Source organism: Lupinus angustifolius, chromosome LG07 (genome assembly GCF_001865875.1).
Source record: "Lupinus angustifolius cultivar Tanjil chromosome LG07, LupAngTanjil_v1.0, whole genome shotgun sequence".
Taxonomy (NCBI): Eukaryota; Viridiplantae; Streptophyta; class Magnoliopsida; order Fabales; family Fabaceae; genus Lupinus; species Lupinus angustifolius.
In genome coordinates, this window is record NC_032015.1 from 16,881,778 (window position 1) to 16,904,475 (window position 22,698).

At 31.7% G+C, this 22,698-nt stretch overlaps 2 protein-coding genes across 2 annotated transcripts; one reads left to right on the forward strand and one right to left on the reverse strand.

Annotated features, from left to right (window-relative positions):
• LOC109352492 (dynamin-related protein 1E-like) lies at positions 1,479–7,726 on the reverse strand. Its single transcript, XM_019594493.1, has 15 exons — positions 7,429–7,726; positions 6,933–6,996; positions 6,488–6,595; positions 6,128–6,229; positions 4,979–5,029; positions 4,820–4,881; positions 4,002–4,092; positions 3,847–3,911; positions 3,534–3,728; positions 3,334–3,453; positions 3,167–3,237; positions 2,826–3,051; positions 2,690–2,740; positions 2,233–2,601; positions 1,479–1,845 (listed from the first exon to the last, which is right to left on the reverse strand). The coding sequence occupies exons 1-15, from the start codon at positions 7,570–7,572 to the stop codon at positions 1,717–1,719; spliced, it is 1,848 nt and encodes a 615-aa protein (XP_019450038.1). The 5' UTR covers positions 7,573–7,726; the 3' UTR covers positions 1,479–1,716.
• Positions 19,918–22,606, forward strand: LOC109352493 (receptor like protein kinase S.2-like). The gene has a single exon (XM_019594494.1). It carries the CDS (start codon positions 19,967–19,969, stop codon positions 22,427–22,429), a length of 2,463 nt encoding a protein of 820 aa, XP_019450039.1. The 5' UTR covers positions 19,918–19,966; the 3' UTR covers positions 22,430–22,606.

Consider the following 22,698-nt stretch of genomic DNA (forward strand, 5'->3'; position numbering starts at 1 on the left):
CGTTGGTTCAAGTGGTACATGCTTGATTTTCCTTAAGCAAGGTCTCACGTTCGAGTCTTGTGGATGGAAAAAATGTTCATTCACGTACATGTGGATATTTCCGGCTCGGATAGGATTGCCTCCACTGCAATGATACATATAGGAAACCAAAATATTCGAGCCACCAACTCTGCAACCTAACTTAGATATTGGACACGGTTCTATTGAAAAAGTGAGTCATCATTCCAATATGAATAAGGTCTGATATACTGATTACAGAGGTTATGTGAGATTTGTCCATTACCCGATCCTAGATATTGGTCGTATAATTTTTAAACCTGACCGTAGATCCGAGCTAATTAGATCCTAAATGTTGACTAATTAGACTATGAGTCTGAAGTCGATCTTAGACCCGATTAAATATGATGCATACCACTATTAGATAAAATCTTCTTAATATTAATTATTATTATAAATATGATATTTGACATATGAAATGATGAAAAAATTAGAGAACCGGTTATAATTTCGACCAAATAGATGTCATTCATTTATACACAATCGAATAGAAACACATACAAACAGAATGAACATAGAACATGTCACGTCATATTTATCCCTACCCCTAAATAGTCTAAATATGAACCCAAATCCAACCATGGACTCAATGACACCTGACCCTATTCAAACTTAATCATAATCAAGCCAAACCAATTGAGCGGATAGTATTAAGTGAGTTGGCTGTGTATATATCTTTATATTGGCGGTACATAAATATTAAACTTAACCTAAAAAGCATTATACACTTCTAAGTTCTAAACATAAAAAGTATTATACAGGTCTAAACAAAAGGTGATGTATAAATTGATTCTTGAAGTTTGAATTGTATTATTTGTCAAGACATCAAAAAGGGATTCATTAAAAGAGAGAAATATAGGTAACATTGTCATTAAGTAGCATTCAAATTATACTTTTCTGTTACTAAAAGATCAATCTTACAAGTAGCCATTGATAATCTCAATAACTTGAAATGGATCATCTCTTTTTGGAAGCTAATAACTTTAGATTAACCAAGATAATCTACAAATAAAGCTACAAGTAAGATTTAAACTACAGAAATTCCTTCAGAAATTGTTGTACACAAAGTCACAAACATGATGGATTGAACCAAGCTATTAAAAGGGATCTTTCTTGGAAAGTTGATGATTCTCTTCTCTTCCTATTTCTGCAACTTCTTATGTTGGATACCCATGACATCATTAAAACCAAAAACTTTTGAAGGATCAGCTATTATAACATTCAACCATGCCAGTAGTGACCTTATCTTCTCAGATGAGTGTTTATTGGCTCTGAATGTCTTCTCTTTACCAACCACTTTGTCAAAATTAGGCCTGCACTAGTTTGATTGATCAGCCTTGTACTCATAAACTCATGTCAAAAGAATGGAACTCAAAATTGTACTAAAAATGTAACCCCCAAAAATAAGAGAATGCAGAATAAGAGAACACAGAACAAGCACTACAAATTAATTTTACATATCATAGCCAAGATTGTGGTTTGTATGTATCATGCATGTACATCACACCTACAATCAAGAAATGTATAGAATGTCTCAAAATAAATATAATAATAAATATGTACATTACATCTGGGTGCAGTCAACCCATAATCAATAGCTATTATCGGTTACAGTGAAGAACAAGTCCGAGGAAGACATTCAGATAGCAGCGAAGCTCATCATCGTGCCCAAGAAACAGAATCAATTTCATCCCTTGCTGCTTTATATAGTTCAAGCCTTTTGGCACACTGTTGTCTCCTCTCCATCAATGCAGGGTCTTCGTCTAACATTATCGATAGCTGCTTACCCTATACGAACAATAACAAAGGTATTAAGCCTTATGAACGAGGATATATTGAAACTAAAGGAGGATCAGTTCATCATGAAAGACAGATACACATAAGATGACAGACTAGGTTCTGGTGTATGTCATTACCATATCTCGTAACATCCGATGATCCAAACGTATTTGTACTTGTGAAGAAAAAAAATTGACACAAGTTGGGAGTTTAGAAAAAACAAGGCTCTTGGTTATATTCTGTTAGGATCCACATCAACTGATTATATATGCAAAGTAACCAGAGGAAGAGAGTAGGTTACTCTTCCTTCACTATTTGCGTCTAGAAATTAGCAAAAATATTTTGCTTGTGAGGTTAGGTTTTATAAATGATAGTAAGAGAGTGCATAGTGTATACCTCTTTCTTCCCTATTTCTGTGTAGAAATGGCTCAGCAAATACTGTTTTGCTTGTCTGACCTGACAATAAACCACAGCCTTTGGAATGGTGTTTCGAAGAGTGTCAGACACCAACCCTACATAGGATAATACATTTGATCCAATTCTCCTGAAATGACCCTCTGCATATCGATCAACATTTGAGGGAGCGGGATTTGCAGTTTTCTCCACTTCTTGAGGAAGTCTCCGGAAGAAATCCACAGTGAGATAAGAAGATTCCATATCTACAAGCCGCAGAGTTGTTGTCCTACCCTCTTCACGAAACCTTTCCAAAGCCTCATTTGAAGCTGTGGCTAGTAACGCTTGAAAAGTTGGGAATCGCTTCAGTTCCTGCTCAATCACATAGTAATATTTTTTTATTGACTATTCTAGCACTTCGTGAACTAGGCAACTATAAAATATACTTCCTGATTTTTACCTGAGTTTCAGCTATAGATTTCCTCACAAGTTCTTTTAATACAAAGTGAACCTACATAAAAATCAAGAACATCTAGGTTAATGCTTTTAATGCTAATATAAGAAGTAAAAACCAGAGTACAAACAACACTGCTTACAGCATCTACTGAAGCTTCAGCTGGGCCTCTAAAGTAATTGAGAGACCCCTCAATCAGGCGCCGGTAACCTTGCTCAGGGGCAATTAAGTGAGGCTGATACCCATCAGCCTCTGACACCACTTTCCTTACATTCTGGAGAGAAAGATGTCGTTCAAATGGAAGCTTTCGTAAAGCAGCAGGAAGCTGATTGTCAAAGACATTATATATCCTATCTCCCCCTGGCCGCCTAAGAATAAAAATGAAAAATATCATATAAACAACCTATGAGATATTTCAGGGCAGACAAATGTGAAAAGAAATAAAACTACAAACAAATTTTATTGGAAAAGAAAATATTTTACCCTCCATCTAAATGCTCCTTGAATATTCGCTCAAATGCTCGACAAAGTTCTAGGATGGTATAGAGTTGAGCCTAAAATAGAAATCAGCATTCAACAAATATTTGGAACATTATGTTATAGAAAGAAATTATTATTTCAACAAACCATCACAAATATCAATTACTCACCCCAGCATCAAGGGCAATAGGTCTCCCAAGATGCTCCATCTCTGATTCAAGTTCCTCAACACTTTTGTTTATTAAAGATGTAATGCTAGGTATCCGTGCCCGAATTACTGACTCCAAGTGCTACAAAATAAGCTCACAGGATTAAAATTATACCCTAGCTCATAAAAGAAGACAGAGAAAATATATTTTAAAAAGCGAACCTGTGAGAGAAGTTTTGCAAGGTACTCTGAACCCATTTTATTAGCCAAGTGCCCATAATCAGGACTGCTTGCAAAGTACTCACGCTCCTTGTGTCTAGCCACAATCATATCAATGTTTTTATTGATATCTGCTTGAGAACGATTTACTATACCAACCCAAGGATGTTGCAGACGATAAGATCTTCCTTCAAGGACCTTGAGGGAATAAAAGTTGAGTAAGAGAACAAAGCAGTTACATAATTTTACAGTCACATTCCCAACATAAGGAAATCTAAAGGAATAAGTATAAAAACTTAGATGGGAGAGGGGTTACCTCCAATGCATTAGTTCCTTTGTCCATCAAATCTAGCTTTGTCAACACCCCAAATGTCCTTTCACCTAGCCAAATTTACAGAGAAGGATTTGAGTGCAAACCTATCACACAAGCAAAGGCAATAATTGGCCATTCCAAGAAACAGTTAGAAGTACCTTCGGGATCCACTTCCCTGGAAATTTTAATAGCATCAGAAGTCGCTATGTCTTGATTGGCTGGAGATATTGCTAGTATGATGCAATTAGGCTGTAAAGGTAGAGAAATTGGTTAAAGAAAATGAACCAGGTAAACTAATCTATAATTCAAAAATGCTCCAAGAAGGGAATAAAATGTTATCGAGCCATGACCACCAAAAACATGGACAAAGGATGTTATTCAGAAACAGATAGTATATAATGGCAATCAAACACTATATGTATAAAAGAAAGTTATGTAAAAAAATGAAATTATGGCATATCATCCAATAAAATTATGCAAACAGAAGCTTTAGAAGAAATTAAGAGAAAAGACATCCTACTCTAATCTAATATCTCATTACAAAGAAAGTAGGGCAATGTCCAAGTAGTCAAGAAGATATAATAGAGCTGAAACAATAGAGTTGGTGATGTTAAACAAATAGAGCATCGTAAATAACTTGTGTATGCCTAGTCTTGTGATCTAAAACAAATCAGAAAGTTAACAAAATAATATTATTTGTTACATATTCAAGTAAGTCACAAAATAGCTTTCTCAATTTTACATATATGATATATCTTTGGGTACATAATAGGTCTTGTTTTCTTAATCACTTGACAACAGAAGTTGTTCAGATCCATAAACATAAATAACCACAGATGATCCTAAGATAAGTTATATACATCCAAAATTTCTGTAATTCAATTGGGATAAAAAGATAAGACAAACTTATTGCAACCACACCAAAGATATGTTTATATATATATTCACTGCATATAAGGGATATACTTCCTTTTACCTTCTCAACAAAAGATCGAACCATTGTTTCAATTTCTTGAACAATATTCTCAGGCTGTCCCTCTGAAAATGATAGACACGGTTGTTAATGACTACTATATAAAAATGCAATGTTATCCAAACATTTGATTTGCAAGTAGCAACTAAATACAATGCATACCTACAGCAACTTTGGTCAAACCCGGCAAATCAATTAAGGTTAGGTTGACAACTGTGACAAAAGGGAGAAAGTCAAGAAGTTTAGATGCAAAACACAAGAAATATGATAAGCATATAGCTTCAAATTACAGTTATACTCCTATTTTTATTCTGTGTCATATAATACTACTTTGAAGGAATCCAAAGTTAAATACACTCAGTTTGAAAATGGTAAAATTATAAATCAACCAAAAAAATTGAAACAATATTGGTTGACTAGTGATTTCCATATAACCTGAAATACCTCAAGTTCATAGAAATATTCAGTAGTACCATCATCAGTAAGTAGTGAAAGAAATAAATGCAACTACCTAGATATTGAGCGACAGTGGAGAGGTACTAAATTTAGGACCTGTGGTAGTAGGAATTCCATAAATAATGGGATATGTGGAGATGAGTAGCACATTCATTTATTTTCCAGATAGAATAAATCAAAATGGTCAGGCTGCTACACCAGCAATCTATGCCCACTTATTCAAGTCATTGGTAAGCTTGCCTTTGCCGGGGTATTCTTTTTCCTTACCTTGTTTTCAGGATGAAAAATGACTCCTATATCAGGTTTTGGAAAACTGTGATATTGGATATCTTTTTCTTTGAGAATAATTTTTGTAAGTGTGTACCGACCTCTGAAAAAGATAAATAGGTACGATGGCGCTGACTTTAAAATCTTATTATACCTTTGGTAATTACTTTAAACGTATAAAACTAGCTTTGATTTAATTAGCTGTGAAGAGCAATTCCAAAAGTCCAATACAAATCTGGTTTTAAACTAATCAGTTTATTGTCACCAAATCTTAGATACTATAGGATTTAAGTGAAAATGGAGAAACAGAGATACTGTCTCTGAACAACATGAATAGGATACTCAACAGTAGTTCAGTACTACTGATGCAATAACTATAATTTTCTACAAATTAATTTTTTTTGTAAACCACTGTAAAAAACATCATTGAGGCTTGTAGAATACTCTGACCATGGATTGGACAACCTCCTCCCCCTACTTTTTTTTATTTACTAATAGAAAAATATATATTCATAAAAATGTTTTAGTCAAACTAAACATATATTTGAAACTGCTTCAAAACTATAAATTATAATCATTAAAGTGCACCATTTGGAGAATAGATGCTAAGATGAATTGGAATAGGAGATATTTGCTTTGTCTTCCCAGTTATTCGATCAGTCTCATCTTGAATTTCTGCGCGGACCAAAGCTGCAACAAGAAAACCAGATTGTAAAAAACTGTGTTAAAATAAGAAAAATCAATTGCAGGCAAAACCATTCTACCAGTAAAACTACTTAGGCCGTTTTTTAATTATCATATGATAAATTGTTATTCAATTATGAATCAATGGATAATGATGACAAAAATAAAGTACTTGAAAGTTTTACATAGGGAAAAACCATACAATTCTTTATTCTTATATGAGCAACTAGGAAAACAATATTTTTAAGCTGGGTGACTACATACAAAAATCAGTGAACTTTCTTCTTGGCATGTGAAGAAACTCGGCATATTCTTGTGCCCCACTTTCAATCTTATGAAGCTGCAACACCAATGGACGCCTTGTAACAATTCCTGTAGATCATTCAAACCTTAGCCAAAAAGCCCGATACATATTTATCATTCATTTGTATTAATTTTATGTAAAATTCAATAATATTTAACACATAAATGTTAAACTTATACACATTGTGGGCATAAATACTAAAACTCATAATAATGATATAATTGGAAATAAAAAGAATGTAATATCTATGCACTAACAAAAAGTAAAGATTTATACATAGTCAATACGTCGTTCAACCTTCATTATTACTGAAATGGTGGATGATGGATAATGCAACATTGTTAGTGTATATATCTTTTTTCTCAATAAAAAAGTGGACAGATAAAAGAAAAGAAAAACACCAACCTGATCCTCTAGGCAGAAAATCACGTCCAACAATGCTCTCCAAAACTGAAGACTTTCCCGAACTCTGCTCCACAAAATAGGAAGGAAAAAAACATGTAACAAAAATTCAGACCCATGTCCTTCAACAAAAATACTCATTTGGCCATTTCCAAAGGTTCCTTTTTTTATTTTCCTCCACCCACAATTTCAACAATTCAAACGCACATGCAATAATCTATATCAAAATATATTCTCTCCAAAACTTAACACTGTATCAAATTCAGCTCAAATTTCCCAAATAGAAAAAGTGATTTTTGCTAAAGTGCTTTTTTTAGAAGCTGAATTCAGCTTCTGCTGTCCATTAAAAGACAAAACAAATAACATGCAAGCTTCACATGTATTATTTTTCAATCAAACTAATCACTTCTAACTTCTAAGAAGAAGAAAAACAAAGTTACACAAATCAAAAACACCAGTTTCACAAAATCGATAGAGCAAAATGAAAGAAAAAATGAACCTGGCCACCAACAACAGCAACAGAAGGAAGAGCTTCCCAAAGAGAAGAGAAAGTATTGTTATCAGCACCTCCATAGTCACCAAGCACAGTACAAGCTCTCTGAATTCGATTCACCAAACCAATTAAGCTCTCCATAGTAGTCATCTTTTTCTTCTTCAGTGAAACCCTAGATTCTAAGGGTGAAGCTGAAAACGACGACGTATAACAGGAATTGAAGAAAGTGAATTATGGGTTTTGAATTTGAAGAAAATAAGGTCCACACTTCAGAGAAAGAAAGAGACAAGAGATTATTACTACTATTATTATTCGCACCGTTTTGGTATTTTTTTGAGACAATGGTGTTTTTGAAATTTAAATTTTGTGGGTCCCAAAGAATTGATGTTTTTGGTGGGGTCCAGTTATGTTGTGACTTTTGGCGGCTTGTGATTGTGAACGTTGGATTGCTGTTGTGGCGGTAGAATGAAGGCGCAGGATTGGACCGTTTTCTTATATTTTTTTTGTTGGTTTCCACGTATATATTCTGGCACGAAAATAATCTTGTCTGAGATCCTCAATTATGTGTAACTAACTCTTCCAGCAGATATTTTTTCAATCCACGAGATTTGAACCCGAAAACTTTGCTTAAGGGGAATCAAACATATACCACTTGAACCAACGTCTTTTGTTAGAACTATCGAATGAACCAATTTTTCTTTTTTTAGTTGTAACAAGGTATATCTCATATTTTGGTAAGAAATTAATTTTTTTTAATAATTGTCTTTCTTAATAAGTATTATTCACAAGAATCGAATTATTAATTTTTTAGTCATTCTAAAAATTTAGATAATTATATACTATTAAACTAACATCTTGTTGGTAGCCAAGAATAATCGTGACATAATTTATCAATTTCATATACAATGGTTGATATTAAATAAGGAAGAAAAATGCTTTTATCTTATGGATTCTCATCTATTAAAAATAATATGTGTCATAAAATATTTATTTATTGGGGATTTGTTTATACTTTTGTTATATTGTATGAATATTTTTTTTTAAAATATCATTATTCTAACATGATGTTTAAAGCTGATAAGTTTTAATGAATAGAAAAGAATCTAACATAGACTAAAAAGACCCTAATAAATATATGGTGTAACCTAAGCCTTATCATAAGACCTAGCACAACTTTTTTTTTATGTGGAAGAGATTTCATGCATTGTGTTATTCTATGTCTCTTAATTTTAAGATTTAGACATTACAAATGAGGATATTATATAAGGAATGAATATCCCACTTACTTTGATCATATCCATGTCTAAGAAAAAATTGAATATTGAATTGAACATCCAACAAATGCTTCATATTATTGACTTCTGAAATAGCATTCCCTATCAAAACCAAATTATCTAAATAGACGAAAATGTTAGTGAAGCATAATAAGTAAATTTGATAAACAATAAATGATCATCTTTTCATTTAACATAGTCAGATTTGATATGAAAATTGTTGAGTTTAGCATGTTTGTTTGAGTTTATACAATGACTTCTATAATTTATAAACCCAATTTAGAATTGGTAACATCAAGTGTGAATGTCATTTTCCGTCAAGTTTGGATGTCAATTTCCTATAAAACTTAATTATCTAAATCCCTATGGGGGGAATTATATTGGCATACAATAGTCTGAGATACCAATTATGGACTATTAACAATCAATTTCATATTCATATGGAGGGACCAAAATCATTTGTTATTATAAGAGTTTTTCTATGGATGACAAAAGAACTCGATCCGTAGGTACTCGTGGAAATACCTGCAACGGGTACCCGCAATAATAGCTTATGGGTGGGAGCGGGTTTTGTGATACCCGCCCTGCGAGTACCCGCAAATTTATATATTTAGTTTTTAGTTAAATTTATATATATATTTATTATTATTTTAAGATTATTACACATATTTGACTATGATAATAAATTTATCATATAAATATCATATTATTAATGTAACAATTATTTTTACATATTGATTATTACAAATTATATAAATATATAATTAAAATTAAAAATTCGTTGGGTATTCATAAATACTCGCTACCCGCACGGAAACTCGCAAATATTGCGGGTTTGGGCACAGGAAAGTACTACCGGTGCCCCCGCGTCCATTGCCATCCCTAAGTTTCTCGTTCTTTGTCTTGGATCAATTAGATTTTAAGAAATAATATAAAAATGTTAATTTTTACTTTTAAAGTTTTCTTTTAATTTATATGGCAATATCTAATTGACTTAGGACATAGAATAAAACACCTTTAAAAACAGATTATATGTTCCATAATGAGATCCTTATGTCAAACTAACAAATTTGCTTCCCTAGTCATATATCATTCATAACATGTTCACTATCAAAAATGGATTTAACAACCCAAATTTAACAATGTTTTCTTACAAAATATGCCACCAAAATACATAAGGCTTCCTCAATTACATATTGTGTAAAGAATAATTATATTAGGAGTCCCCTTCAATAAATGCTTTTGATGACAACCTAAAGGGGGTTGCCTTAGAATTATGATCGTTTTAGCTTGAACTTAGATGTGTTAATGAATGGACTCGATTTAGTATGAAAGTTGGGGTTTTTGGTAGGATATAGGCTCGGTTTAGAGGGTTATATAGGTTAGGATTTGTGTATGGGTTAATGGGCTATGACCTTGGTTTGGGAGGGTGTTGTAGGGTTGGAGGGATTTGAGTGAAAGATCTTGGTTTGTAGGTCTCGTGGTTGTTTGGGTGAAGTTGTAGTGTAGGATTTTTGTGTTTAGGTTATGCCTCGGTTTGTTGGATTTAGGTTAGGTATGAGGGCTGTTTGGGTTGTATGAGTTTAGGTCAAGGTTGGGTAGGTCTTCTGGTTGTTTGGGTGAAGTTGTAGTGTAGGATTTTTATGTTTAGGTTAGGCCTCGGTTTGTTGGATTTAGGTTAGGCACGAGGATTGTTTGGGTTGTATGAGTTTAGGTCAAGGTTGGGTATGTGATTTAGACTTGATCATTTCGGTTAGGAAGGAGTTTTAGGTTAAGTGTCTCGGTTGGATGTGTATGGGGTGTTGTGGGCAGAATTGAATAAGTATTTGTTGAAGAAGATGGAAAAGAATGAAAGGGGGAAGCGCCACAAGCAAGGGCTGCTTGATAAGCTATGAAAGTCCGCCACAAGCAAGGATGCTTGATAAGAACAAGAGGGTGGTGGCCACGGCCAGCCTAGGATTTTAGGAGAACTTGCTCAACTAAAAACACACAAAATTTATCCAAAATTAAACTTAACTTTTATTGATCATCAATTAAATATAAATGGGTGAAGTTTCCTTGACTGAATAGAAAAATAAACTAAGTCTAAACCTAATTTAATTTGAAAGCAAAAGATTTAAATTCCTAATTAAACTTAGGCTAAAACAACTCTGAAATAAAATACCTAATTAAAACATGTAAATGGTGCAACCGGAGTGGTTGCCTTGGTCTTTGAGTGAGCTCGGCCTTGGTTTAGTGTGGATGAGTTATGAGTGAGTCCTTGGCTTGAGTTTGTTTGGCTGATTTGTTGAGTAGTTACAGTTTTGGAGAAGATAAGATATTGACCAAGTTCTTTGCCAAATCCTATCTATCTTTGAGCAACCGAATTTATCTTTAAGCAAGTAGGAAAACAACTCCACAAATCTAAATTCCTTGATTATAGTTGTATCATCCCTAAGGCTTTTGACCAGGTTTAATGATTTATGTCATGTGCATAAATCATTTATCTTCTCCTATTTTCATGCCAATCTTCCGATTGTGATCACCTTCCATTTAATTTGCAAGGAGTCGCCCTTTATCTCTAAGTTAAAGCCTTATCTCTTTGAGTTCAGCCTTCTCTTCACGATTTGGACATGAGTTGCTTGTCCAAATGTTGTAGTCATGCCAATGATACTTTGGTCTAGCCATGCTGCCTTGTCCTAGCCGTGACTAGCTTACCCTTGAACCTAGGTGAACTACTTGGTCACGAATATGGACCATGTTACAAATAAATCCCAACCCATATTACATGAATTAAATACTAAAATACTTGAATGAAAATGAACTTAAGACTATATGAGAATGCAATCTCATTTATTTGAATTAAAGCAAATGAAAATAACCTAAGATAAAAAGTAACCTAAGTACATAAATGCTCTTCCTTCATGTAATCTCCAGTGTCAATTGAGTCTTTTGAAACCTTAAATGGTCCTGGTTTAGCTTTGGCCTTAGTCATAGGACCTTCATGAGATCTCTTACCCTTGGAATCAAAGGCTGCCCTAGAAAAGTTTACATCAATTTACAAGGGAATATAATTGTTGTCATGATATAAGAGTAAAGATCTTAGTTGCCAAGCTTCATCCAATTAATTAGTAGATAAGACAAGTTGTAAATATTTGCTATCATGTATTAGAAATTATGTTTTTTCTCACTTATTTTTAAAAAGTAGGAATAAAATTATTACTTTTTACAATCTTTTTGTACTAATAATATTGTTCCCTAGAAAATATAGCTTTGGAGTAATGGTATTATGAAGAGACTTGTTTTTACAAGTTTCAATTACAAGTATTTGAAGGTACGCATACATCAAATAACAATGATGAGCTCTTGTTCCCCCATACCATCAATGAATGATGTTGACACTTAATGCATCATAAATAAAATATTCAATCATAAATTCAATTTTGCTTAACTATGATTTTAGTACTAGTAAATTTTATTTTTATTTTTTGTGTTTTATATTTAGATTTAAGTACTTGTAAAAATTTTGAGCATTTTATAATTGGTTTCTGTTGAATATGTAGATAGTGGAGTAATATTATGTGTCTCGCCACATTATTCATTTAACTTTATATTTTGATTTTTATACATATAATTTTAGTAGTTTTGGTTTTAATTTATATAAATTATATATAGTCTTTGTATACTAATTTTGGTATATGTTGTTTCTTGCTATTATTTTGTTTGTGTACATGCTTTCAATGGTTGTATTTAATACGTTTTGAGGACATGAGTTCACATATTCTACTTTAATATTTTGGTTGGAACGTAAATGAAGCATTATTTATTCATTGAGAAATTTATTTATTATTTTTACTATTTTAGTTATTATTTCATATATTTCTCATGTTATGGGTATCCATTTAAAATATCTTTATTTCATTTAAAATCTGTGTCAATGTTTATATTAACAACAAAAAATATTTCAATTATTAGTATATTCAATTACAAAAATTAGAGTAAAATCAAAGCTAATTATTTATCGAGGGCAAAATTAAAAAAATTTAATTTATAGGGACTAAAATTAAAACACATAAGTTAGATAGATGGCATACGAGACACATGGTAGATGAGACATTGTACTTCATCATTTTCCATCTTAAACTAATGATGGTGATTTATTATAAACTATTCATAAAATGTAAGAACTAAAACTAATAAAAAAGTTTAGGAACTAATACATTTGGATATGAAAAATATATATTTAAAACATTTAAATTTTAGGAAAAAAGATTTATACACTAAAATGGTAGGATTTTTTAAATTTTTGCTACATTATTCACTATTTATATTTAATTATTATTGACTTTTAAATATATGTAATATAAATAAGTAATAGATAACGAACCAATTGTATATAAATCTACATACTTAGATATTACACTTTAAATTTTACATGGTATTTTAATTTCCACATTCATTCTTTATACTCACTTGTCATGTCTAAATATTTATAAATTATTGATTTTGATCTATTATAAGTTCAATTTATTTAAACTTTTGGTTTAGATGTGTAAAGTCAAGTTAGATTTTGAAAATGACTAAAAAATTAAGAATTTGGTTCCTAAAAATAATATTTGTTGGGAGTAACAGTCACACATTCTAAAAATGATTAGTTCTTTACTTATAATATGGTGAGGGGATAGATACTATTAATAGTACTAGAAAAAATATTGACTAAAAATGATATTTAGTTAATCTTTTTACTAGAATTGAATAAAAACTAACCAGTACCCATTAAATAACATAAAATTAGATGGGAAATAATATTGTTGGAAATAATTGAAAATGAGAAGCCTTAAAATTGTAAATTAGAAATGATTCTTAAAAAAAAACAATCTATGAGTCCAATAATTTAGATGCATCTTAAGATTAGTTTACATGAAAAAGTATGAGAATGAACTCTCATTTATTGAAGTCAATGCAAATAAAAACAATCCTAAGTTAGAAAGTAATGTAAGGACATAAATGCTCTTCCTTCATGTAATCTTCAGGATCAATTGAGTCTTTTAAGACCTTAAGTGGTCCTGATTTAGCTTTGGTCCTAGTCATAGAACCTTAGATCTCTTGCAATTGGTATCAAAGGCATCCCTATGAGGGTTTACATCAACTTTCTACTCTCATAAAATATATATAAAAAAAGTGAAAGTATACGCTGATTTAAGTAAGTGTGGTTATTTTTTTAAATAAAATGTGAAGTATATATCAAACCACCTACATGTATCAATGGCAATTCGGGCCATGCTCATGGGCTCGACCGCATGTTTTGGGCTGGCAAGGCATGAAAAATGTATCCATCTGCCCTAAGATGTTCGTCCAACATGTTCTTTTCGTCAACCGACATTTCAAACGTGCGGGCAAGGCGACCCATGGCATCAATGAATACTACAATAAGAATTTTGATAGGTCAAGTATGGCAAGAGTAATTCATGTTCTTATCATTCATGTACAATGTAGCAATTTTCCAAAATATAATATCTTACCAATTAACTACATGTCTGATTTATGCAAAACAAATGTGTTGTGTTTTTAATCACCTTGTCATGTTGTGCATCCATGTAATCTCAACTATGATTACATGAATATTACAATGTTTCATATGTGAAATAAAAAAATAAGAGACAATATATAATATCTTACAATGTTCTATGTATTAGATTATTTTTAGTTTTTTTTTTAATTTAGGGCTACCTGCATATCCGCCCTGCCCATGTTTAGAGCAGACAATGCATGATATTTCACACCCTATTTAAAAACGGACATATCTATGCCCGCCCTAATTTTAGCGGACATTATGTAAACATGGGTAGGGTAGGCAGGGCAGCCCTAATTACCCATACTACCTATGTGTAAGTAGAGATGAAAACAAGCTACCAATAATATATCATGTCATACGTAAACATATGTTACTAAGCTTTTTATTAAAAAACATATTAAGCAATATCAATGTAAAAATTTATATATAATCAGCATATTATTTATCATTTATTTGTATTACTTTTTTGAAAAAGTTCAATAATAATTAAACATAAATGATAAATAATATAGTGATAATCAACTAATACACTAATAATCGGTAAATACATTTCTTCTTAAGTTTAATAAGTTATGTTATAGGTCATTTAGCAGACCTACTAAATGAAAGAAACGGTATTATTTAATTATTTTATATGGTAATATTTATATTGTGCTATTTTAATATAATTAATATTAGTATATATAACAGTGTGCACAAAATTAATATACTTTTTTTCTTTCAATAGTTCCTGTCATGGATGATTGATGTTATTTTTCATAATCAACGGTCACATGGATAACCTATCAATAAAATAATAGCATGAATTGAACTATAGATTTTGATATTGAACCAGTCCTAATTTAATTTCAATACAAAGTTGTATATATCCATGCAATATTTTATTCTGCTATATTAGGAGTAATGATTAATAAGTGTTTAAAACAAAAGAAGTTTTTCATGATCTTATATACCTCAATAACTTAATCGAATTTGAATTTCTTCTTGTTCACATATCATCTAGATTTGTATTTGACGTGGAATTAATCTTCATTTTATTCCACCTTTCATCTTTAATTACATAATTTTACAAAGGGTGATGTAATCCAATTGAATTGAACCTAAGGTGATTCACAATTTTGAATTGATTTTAAATCATATGAATTATAAATTTATACTCATTGTATATATAATTATGATCGTCCTATATATTTTGTAAAGTTGATTTGGTTTTATGTATTTTTTATTTATTTTATATTATATTGTATCTTTTGTTGATAAATTTCCTAGGTAGGATTAAACCTATTAAAGCATAACATAATATGTTAAACTTTTATTTCAAAACCAATTGAAAAAAAGTATATGACTTACTTCTATAACATGCCCCTCCATACAAGGTTTAAGAAATTACTAATACTAGAAGTAACCTAACAAATTAATACCTAAGGTATACACGGTAAGATTTATTCCAAATATAAAAGAATTTAATATATATAAACAATGTAAGTGGTTTTTATACTGTCAGTAAATCATTCACCATTGATTTGTTAATCACTATTGATAATATAAATTAACGGTGAATGATGTGCTAACAATGTAAAAATCTTTACACTGTCAATACATAGATTTTAAACTCAATATGAAATGTATTTTCCATGTGAACTAAGATAATTAGTGAGTTATATGATTGTATTTATCCCACTCCCTTGTACATTAGAATATTTATCACGAATATATTCAACTTACAGTCCCTAGTAACATATTATTTATGATCTTTATTTTACATTTATTTTTTGTAAATGAAATATTAAATGTAAATAGCATCATGTAATAATTATTATATCTGTTAACGCTATAAAACACACCCCAAATAAGTATTTTTGACAATTGTATGACAACACCAATAAGTATGAAATGAGTTAAATGTATAATTATACAACCTTTATTGAACCAAGATAAATAAAAGAGAATGGAGTATCTCATTGTATAAGGAGATAAATTATCTCCTCCTGCCAGTGAAATCATGACATGTGTCATGTTTCATCATTTTCTATAAAAATATTTTTAAAAATAAACAAAATAGCACACATGTCACATTTTTACTGGCTAGATGAGATAAATTATCTCCTTATATAAGGAGATATATTATTCTCTAAATAAAAATATAGCTAGTAAGCCAAAACTACCCTAGTCATTAAAATCTAGAATGCAGAACTTCACATGCCATATATTTTCAAGTCTAAACCTAAAATATTTGAAGTTTGAGTAAGAAATGAGAATGTGTAACCACTTAAGTATATAAAGAGAGTTTAACCTAAAATATTAATCTATTAGGTGAAAAATATCATGGTTTAAGTACTGTTAAATTTGTTATGTTACTTAATTTGAGACTCCTAACATTGCTGGTCTCTCTATAAGGGTTGATATTTACAATGACTTTCACTCTATTAATATTGTAGTGATGGTAGTCCTTTCTCTTTTGAGGCATCTTCTCCCTTATCAATATTTGTTAATATACCTTAACCAAATTTATAGGTAGTTATTTTTGTGATATAAACTCTTAATAAAAACATCAATTGTTATGACTTAAGCATATAAGAAAAGTCTAATCTAAAATACTAATTTATTTGATAAGAGAGTCTCATAACTTAAGTACCACACTAAATTTGTTATGTACCCAAAATGTGATATTATAAGAGAATGCTCAAGCAAAACCATGTTACCATTATTCCATCCCTCTAACCAAAATTTGGCATAGCGGATCGATATACATCGTCTACTTATTAAATTAAAGTATATTTATATCTTATTTCTTTTAATATCTCCTATTTTAAAATGAAACGAACGAAACAATTTATTCACACAAATAACGAAATGGTATGTTTGAGCAGATAACAGGAAAGGTGGTCCGACCAATTCGACTGCTAATTGGAGTTGAAAATGACTTCAATCTATAATTTTAATTAAATGAGAGATTGGATTATTTTAAATTAGAAAAATTCTGGTTCAACTCTGTTAAACTCGTTGAACTGAAATAACCCAGAAGTTACTGAACGATACACTTAAAATTTTAGAAAAATAGAACATTACTCTAATATTTTGTTTTACTTCGGTCAAAAAAAGATAAAGATATGTTATTTCAATATTATTATACATAATTATTAATTTTATAAAATTTTGTATTTATATATAACTATATTTATAAATAAAAGTTATAAATTATATATGGAATCACCTCATCCAACCAGACAGTTTAAATCGATTAAACTTAATACAAAACTTCTTCTTATTTGATGTTCGAACTCAAGTTTTAGTGTAAATATTCAAATTTGAGTTTTAGTGTAAATATTCAAATGAAGTTACTTGATTTTACTTGATTTTCCTAGTGAGCCACATTTGTAACTTAAAATTGGATTTGAACTTGGTCTTATTAATTGGTTTTTTATATGCATGGTTTAACTTTGGTACATCTACCTAGTAGTGGTTATTACCAAATTTAAGACTTTTAAATGCAGGTTGGCGGGGTTCTATATTGTGATTTGGCCAATCATTTTGGGAACGTGTTTTTAGAGAGTTCACCTAAATTCAACCTAATTGTTGCATTATTTTGTCTCTTTTATCTATCAAGCAGTATAACTTTTGTTTTGTACTTATGCCCAATAATTGCGCTGAAACAGATATTTATTTCAGATATAAATGATTTTCCAACACACTTCATGTACATATAAGCGGAAACATGTCTGTTTTCCCTTAAACAGACCGAGCCTATATATCATATAGGAGTTTGGGTCTGGCCTATTAACCTATTTAAATTTTTTTTTTTCAAAACCTAGGTCTGACCTGTTTAAAAGTTTTGTCTGGCCTGTTAAACAAGCCTATTATACTATATTATATTGAAATATGTGATCATGTCTCCAATTAAATAACTAATATACATACTTTTAAATAGATTTTTATAACCCTAACAATTAAATTATATTTTTGTATGCATTTTTATATTAAAATTACATATATAATAACATTACTTATATATTGAAATTATAAAATATGAACATTATTACATAATATAAATAAATATGTCGGCCTGTTAGGCTTAATATGTCATTTGGATGACCTAAAGCCTGACTTGTTAAACTAAATAGACTTTTCAAAAAGCCTGAGTCTGACCTATTTACAAAAAAAGTCTAATCTAACTTAACCTGTTATAAACTAAGTAATAGGCCCCTGATAGGCGGTTTAACCCGTTTCCACCCATACTTACAGGTTACAAATATGATAATGGAACTAAATGTTAATCCATTAAAGAATCTGTTTCACAAAACTTATCACACTTTCTCCTCCTTCTATTATTAATTATTTTATATCTAAATCAATTTTACCAAATATAATCCACTACACAGAGTTATTATAAACTACATTACTCAAAGTTGTTCTCTCTCTCTTTTTACAAACTCTTTCTTATTGTCCTAGTGAATTAAATTCATGTAGGTACCAATCACATAATATTTACTCTTTATTTAATAAGTGTCACGTATTTCACCAATAACAAAAACTCTTTTAAAAATAGTGTTTAAAAGAATGTATAGATAAAAACTCATAACTTGGGTATAGAAAATTTAACATCAAATTTAAATCCTAAAACAAGTCCATTTAGAAATTGGGTTAGAAGAGACATTTATTATTCTAAAAAATATATCACTTCATATATCACTTCCTATAATAATTAGTAAAAAAAAAGTAAATTATTATACTAAATTTAAATATATTTTTTTGATCGAGAAATGTTAGCTAGAGTGACACATTTTTTTGTATGACACAAAATGTCTTCACCTGTTACAGAGTTAACATCAATTACAATTATAATGATACAGCTAAAAGGCATATTAGTATTGTTATTAGTTTTTTCTTCTCTTTTCATCCTTCTTCACGTTTGTATTGATTTACCTCTTACTTTATTGTTCCACATTTAATGTCAAAGTGTGAATAGATTTGACTATACTGAATGCTGGCACCATTATAGAGGTAGGTTCCAATTTGGCGGATAATTGAATACAATTCAACTGCCCAAACTAAACGCGTTGGACAAAATACCACCCACCACATTAAAACAATATTATATATAGAGACGAGGAATTCACGATCAATTCTAGGAGGGAAATCTAATGGTTTGAATTAGCAAGTTGATCTAAATCATTAGATATCTATAAAATTGATGGCTGTAATGAGAACTAAATTTAAAAAACTTAATTTTAAAGTAAGTAAATCTTCACTTTTATATATATAGAACTTTTATATATATAGAGACCGTAAAACTATCAGAACAATAAATTTCACTATTTTTTACAAAAATATGGATATTACAACCATATATAAACGATTAAGATTAAAAATTATGCACATATATTTTTTAACCGTCCAAATAAAATCCCGTTGTCAAAATTAACTATTAAAAAATGACAAACCGTGTAGCCGAGTAAATAAGGTGTTTGTACCCGTATAATTTTAGGATCTGATATCCCTCCCAAATCATATCTAAAATCCTGTTCTAACCAACGAAAATATATTATGTTAATTAAAAAAATTTAAATATTCATTAATTTTTTTGTTTCATTATTATTGATATGAAACATGGTTTGAGACAACACATCATTGTTCATACCGGTATAACATACAAGGGAACTATATATATATATATGTTTACTCATATCTGCATTGTTTTAGCAACAAATTCTGGTACATGGAGCAACCAGAAATGGCTACTGAACAAGCCTTTCAAACTCCAAAGAAACAAGAAGTTAAGGCCAAACATCCCCACAGGGATTGTGGTGGAGAAGTTCTTTCTTTTCTCAAAGATTGTTTAAGAAAGTTATATGACTCAGGATGGTGTAGAAGTTGCAACCATGGAATGCATAAAGTAAAGAACAACAACAAAAACTCTAGTGTGTTTCATGACATAGATGGTGTGCAAGTTTCTCTAAAGATTGGTAGGGACAATCCAAGAATTTTCAGCTATGCTGAGCTTTTCATAGGATCAAATGGTTTCAATGAAGATGAAGTTGTTGGGAGTGGAGGATTTGGCAAAGTTTATAAGGCTGTTTTGCCAAGTGATGGAACTGTTGTTGCTGTGAAATGTTGCTTAGCAGAGAAAGGGAAGCAATTTGAGAAGAGTTTTGCTGCAGAGTTGACAGCCGTAGCCGATCTTCGCCATAGGAATCTTGTCAGGCTGAGGGGTTGGTGTGTTCATGAAGATCAGTTGTATCTTGTTTATGATTACATGCCTAATTGCAGTCTCGACCGCAAACTTTTTCGCAGGAACGAGAATTTGAAGGCAGAGCTTCTTAGTTGGGGACAAAGGGTGAAAATTGTGAAAGGTTTGGCAGCTGCATTGTATTATCTTCATGAACAATTAGAAACTCAAATCATTCACAGGGATGTGAAAACCAGCAATGTGATGCTCGATTCTCATTACAACGCTCGGTTAGGTGACTTCGGCATGGCAAGGTGGCTAGAACATGAGATTGAGTATAAGACAAGGAAAACATCAGCCAGAATTGACCAGTTTCGGTTGGGAGAGACATCGAGAATTGGCGGTACAATTGGCTATCTTCCCCCTGAAAGCTTGGAGAGACCAAGCAATTCTACCTCGAAATCAGATGTCTTTAGCTTTGGGATAGTTGTGCTAGAGGTCGTATCCGGAAGGAGAGCAATCAATCTCACATACCCTGATGATCAAATCATTTTGCTTGATTGGATCAGAAGGCTTTCTGACGAAGGGAAGCTTCTCGAGGCAGGCGATGTTCGGCTACCGGATGGTTCCTATGGGCTGAATGAGATGCAGCATCTGATTCATATTGGCCTTATCTGCACATTCCATGACCCAAAGTTGAGGCCAAGCATGAAATGGATTGTGGAAGCACTTTCTGACTTTTCTTGCAAATTACCAACACTCCCTTCATTTCAATCTAGTCCTCTATACATCTCTTTGTCTTCTTCTCCATACGAGACTAGTCGAAGCAGCAAGAGTTGCACTAGAACTTCCACAGAGAATGGTAGCATGATCACAAACTACACTTCATCCAACTATGTCACAGCTGCAGGTGAAACTGTATATGTAACTGCTGAACAAAAAAACAGCGAAATCATCTCTTCTAAGAGAGTGCAGCATAACCAGCGACAGTTTCTCGGGTTTGAAACTCCAAGGGAAATATCATACAAGGAGATTGTTTCAGCTACAGATAACTTCTCAGACTCAAAAAGGGTGGCAGAGCTAGACTTTGGAACCGCTTATCACGGCATCCTTGATGGAAATTGCCATGTTTTGGTGAAACGGCTCGGGATGAAAACATGTCCTGCGTTGCGTGATAGATTCTCCAATGAACTCAGGAATCTAGGAAGGCTTCACCATAGGAACTTGGTGAAACTTCGTGGATGGTGCACCGAGCAAGGAGAGATGCTTGTTGTTTATGATTATTCAGCTAGTAGAATTCTTAGTCAAGTACTTCTCCATCATAAAAATGGTGGCATTGGGAATCCGGTCCTCCAATGGCATCACAGATATAACATATTGAAATCACTTGCTTCGGCAATTCTATATCTGCATGAGGAATGGGAGGAACAAGTCATTCACAGAAACATCACCTCTTCGGCTGTAATTCTTGAACCGGACATGAACCCGAGACTTGGCAGTTTTGCTCTAGCTGAATTTTTGTCAAGAAATGAGCATGACCATCATACAACCACTGACACTAGCAAATCCGTTCGCGGGATTTTTGGCTACATGTCACCAGAATACGTGGAATCTGGTGAAGCAACCGTTGCGGCCGATGTTTATAGCTTTGGCATGGTGGTGCTTGAAGTTGTAAGTGGACAAATGGCAGTTGATTTCAGACAGCCAGAGGTGCTATTGGTGAAGAAGGTTCATGAATTCGAGATGAGAAAAAGACCGTTGAAGGAGTTAGCAGATATAAGACTCAATGGAGAGTATAATGATAAAGAACTGATGAGATTGGTAAGATTAGGAATTGCTTGCACCCGTTGTAACCCGGAATTAAGACCATGCATGAGACAAATAGTAAGCATCCTTGATGGCAATGACAAATTACTCATTGAAAGAAGCAAGGAGAGCATAGAAGAATGGAAACAAAGAAATGCTAGTTCTTTGTCATTGGTTAAGAGAATTCAAGCTCTAGGAATACAGTAATAAGTTACACAAGAGTACTGAAATTTTTTGTAAAATAGAGAAAGCTTTTTCTTCTTTGTTTCCCCATGTTTTATCTATTTTATATGCTTATTACTTACATAAGAAATTGTATATAACTTGACCTTGATGTATCAAATATAAATGCAGCTTTATGCTGAATCAGTACTTATATATTTACATCGGCACTTCAATTTTTTTCTATATTAGAGGGTGAGCCTCAACGCAATGGTAAGGTTGTTGCATAGTGATCAAGATATCACTAGTTCAAA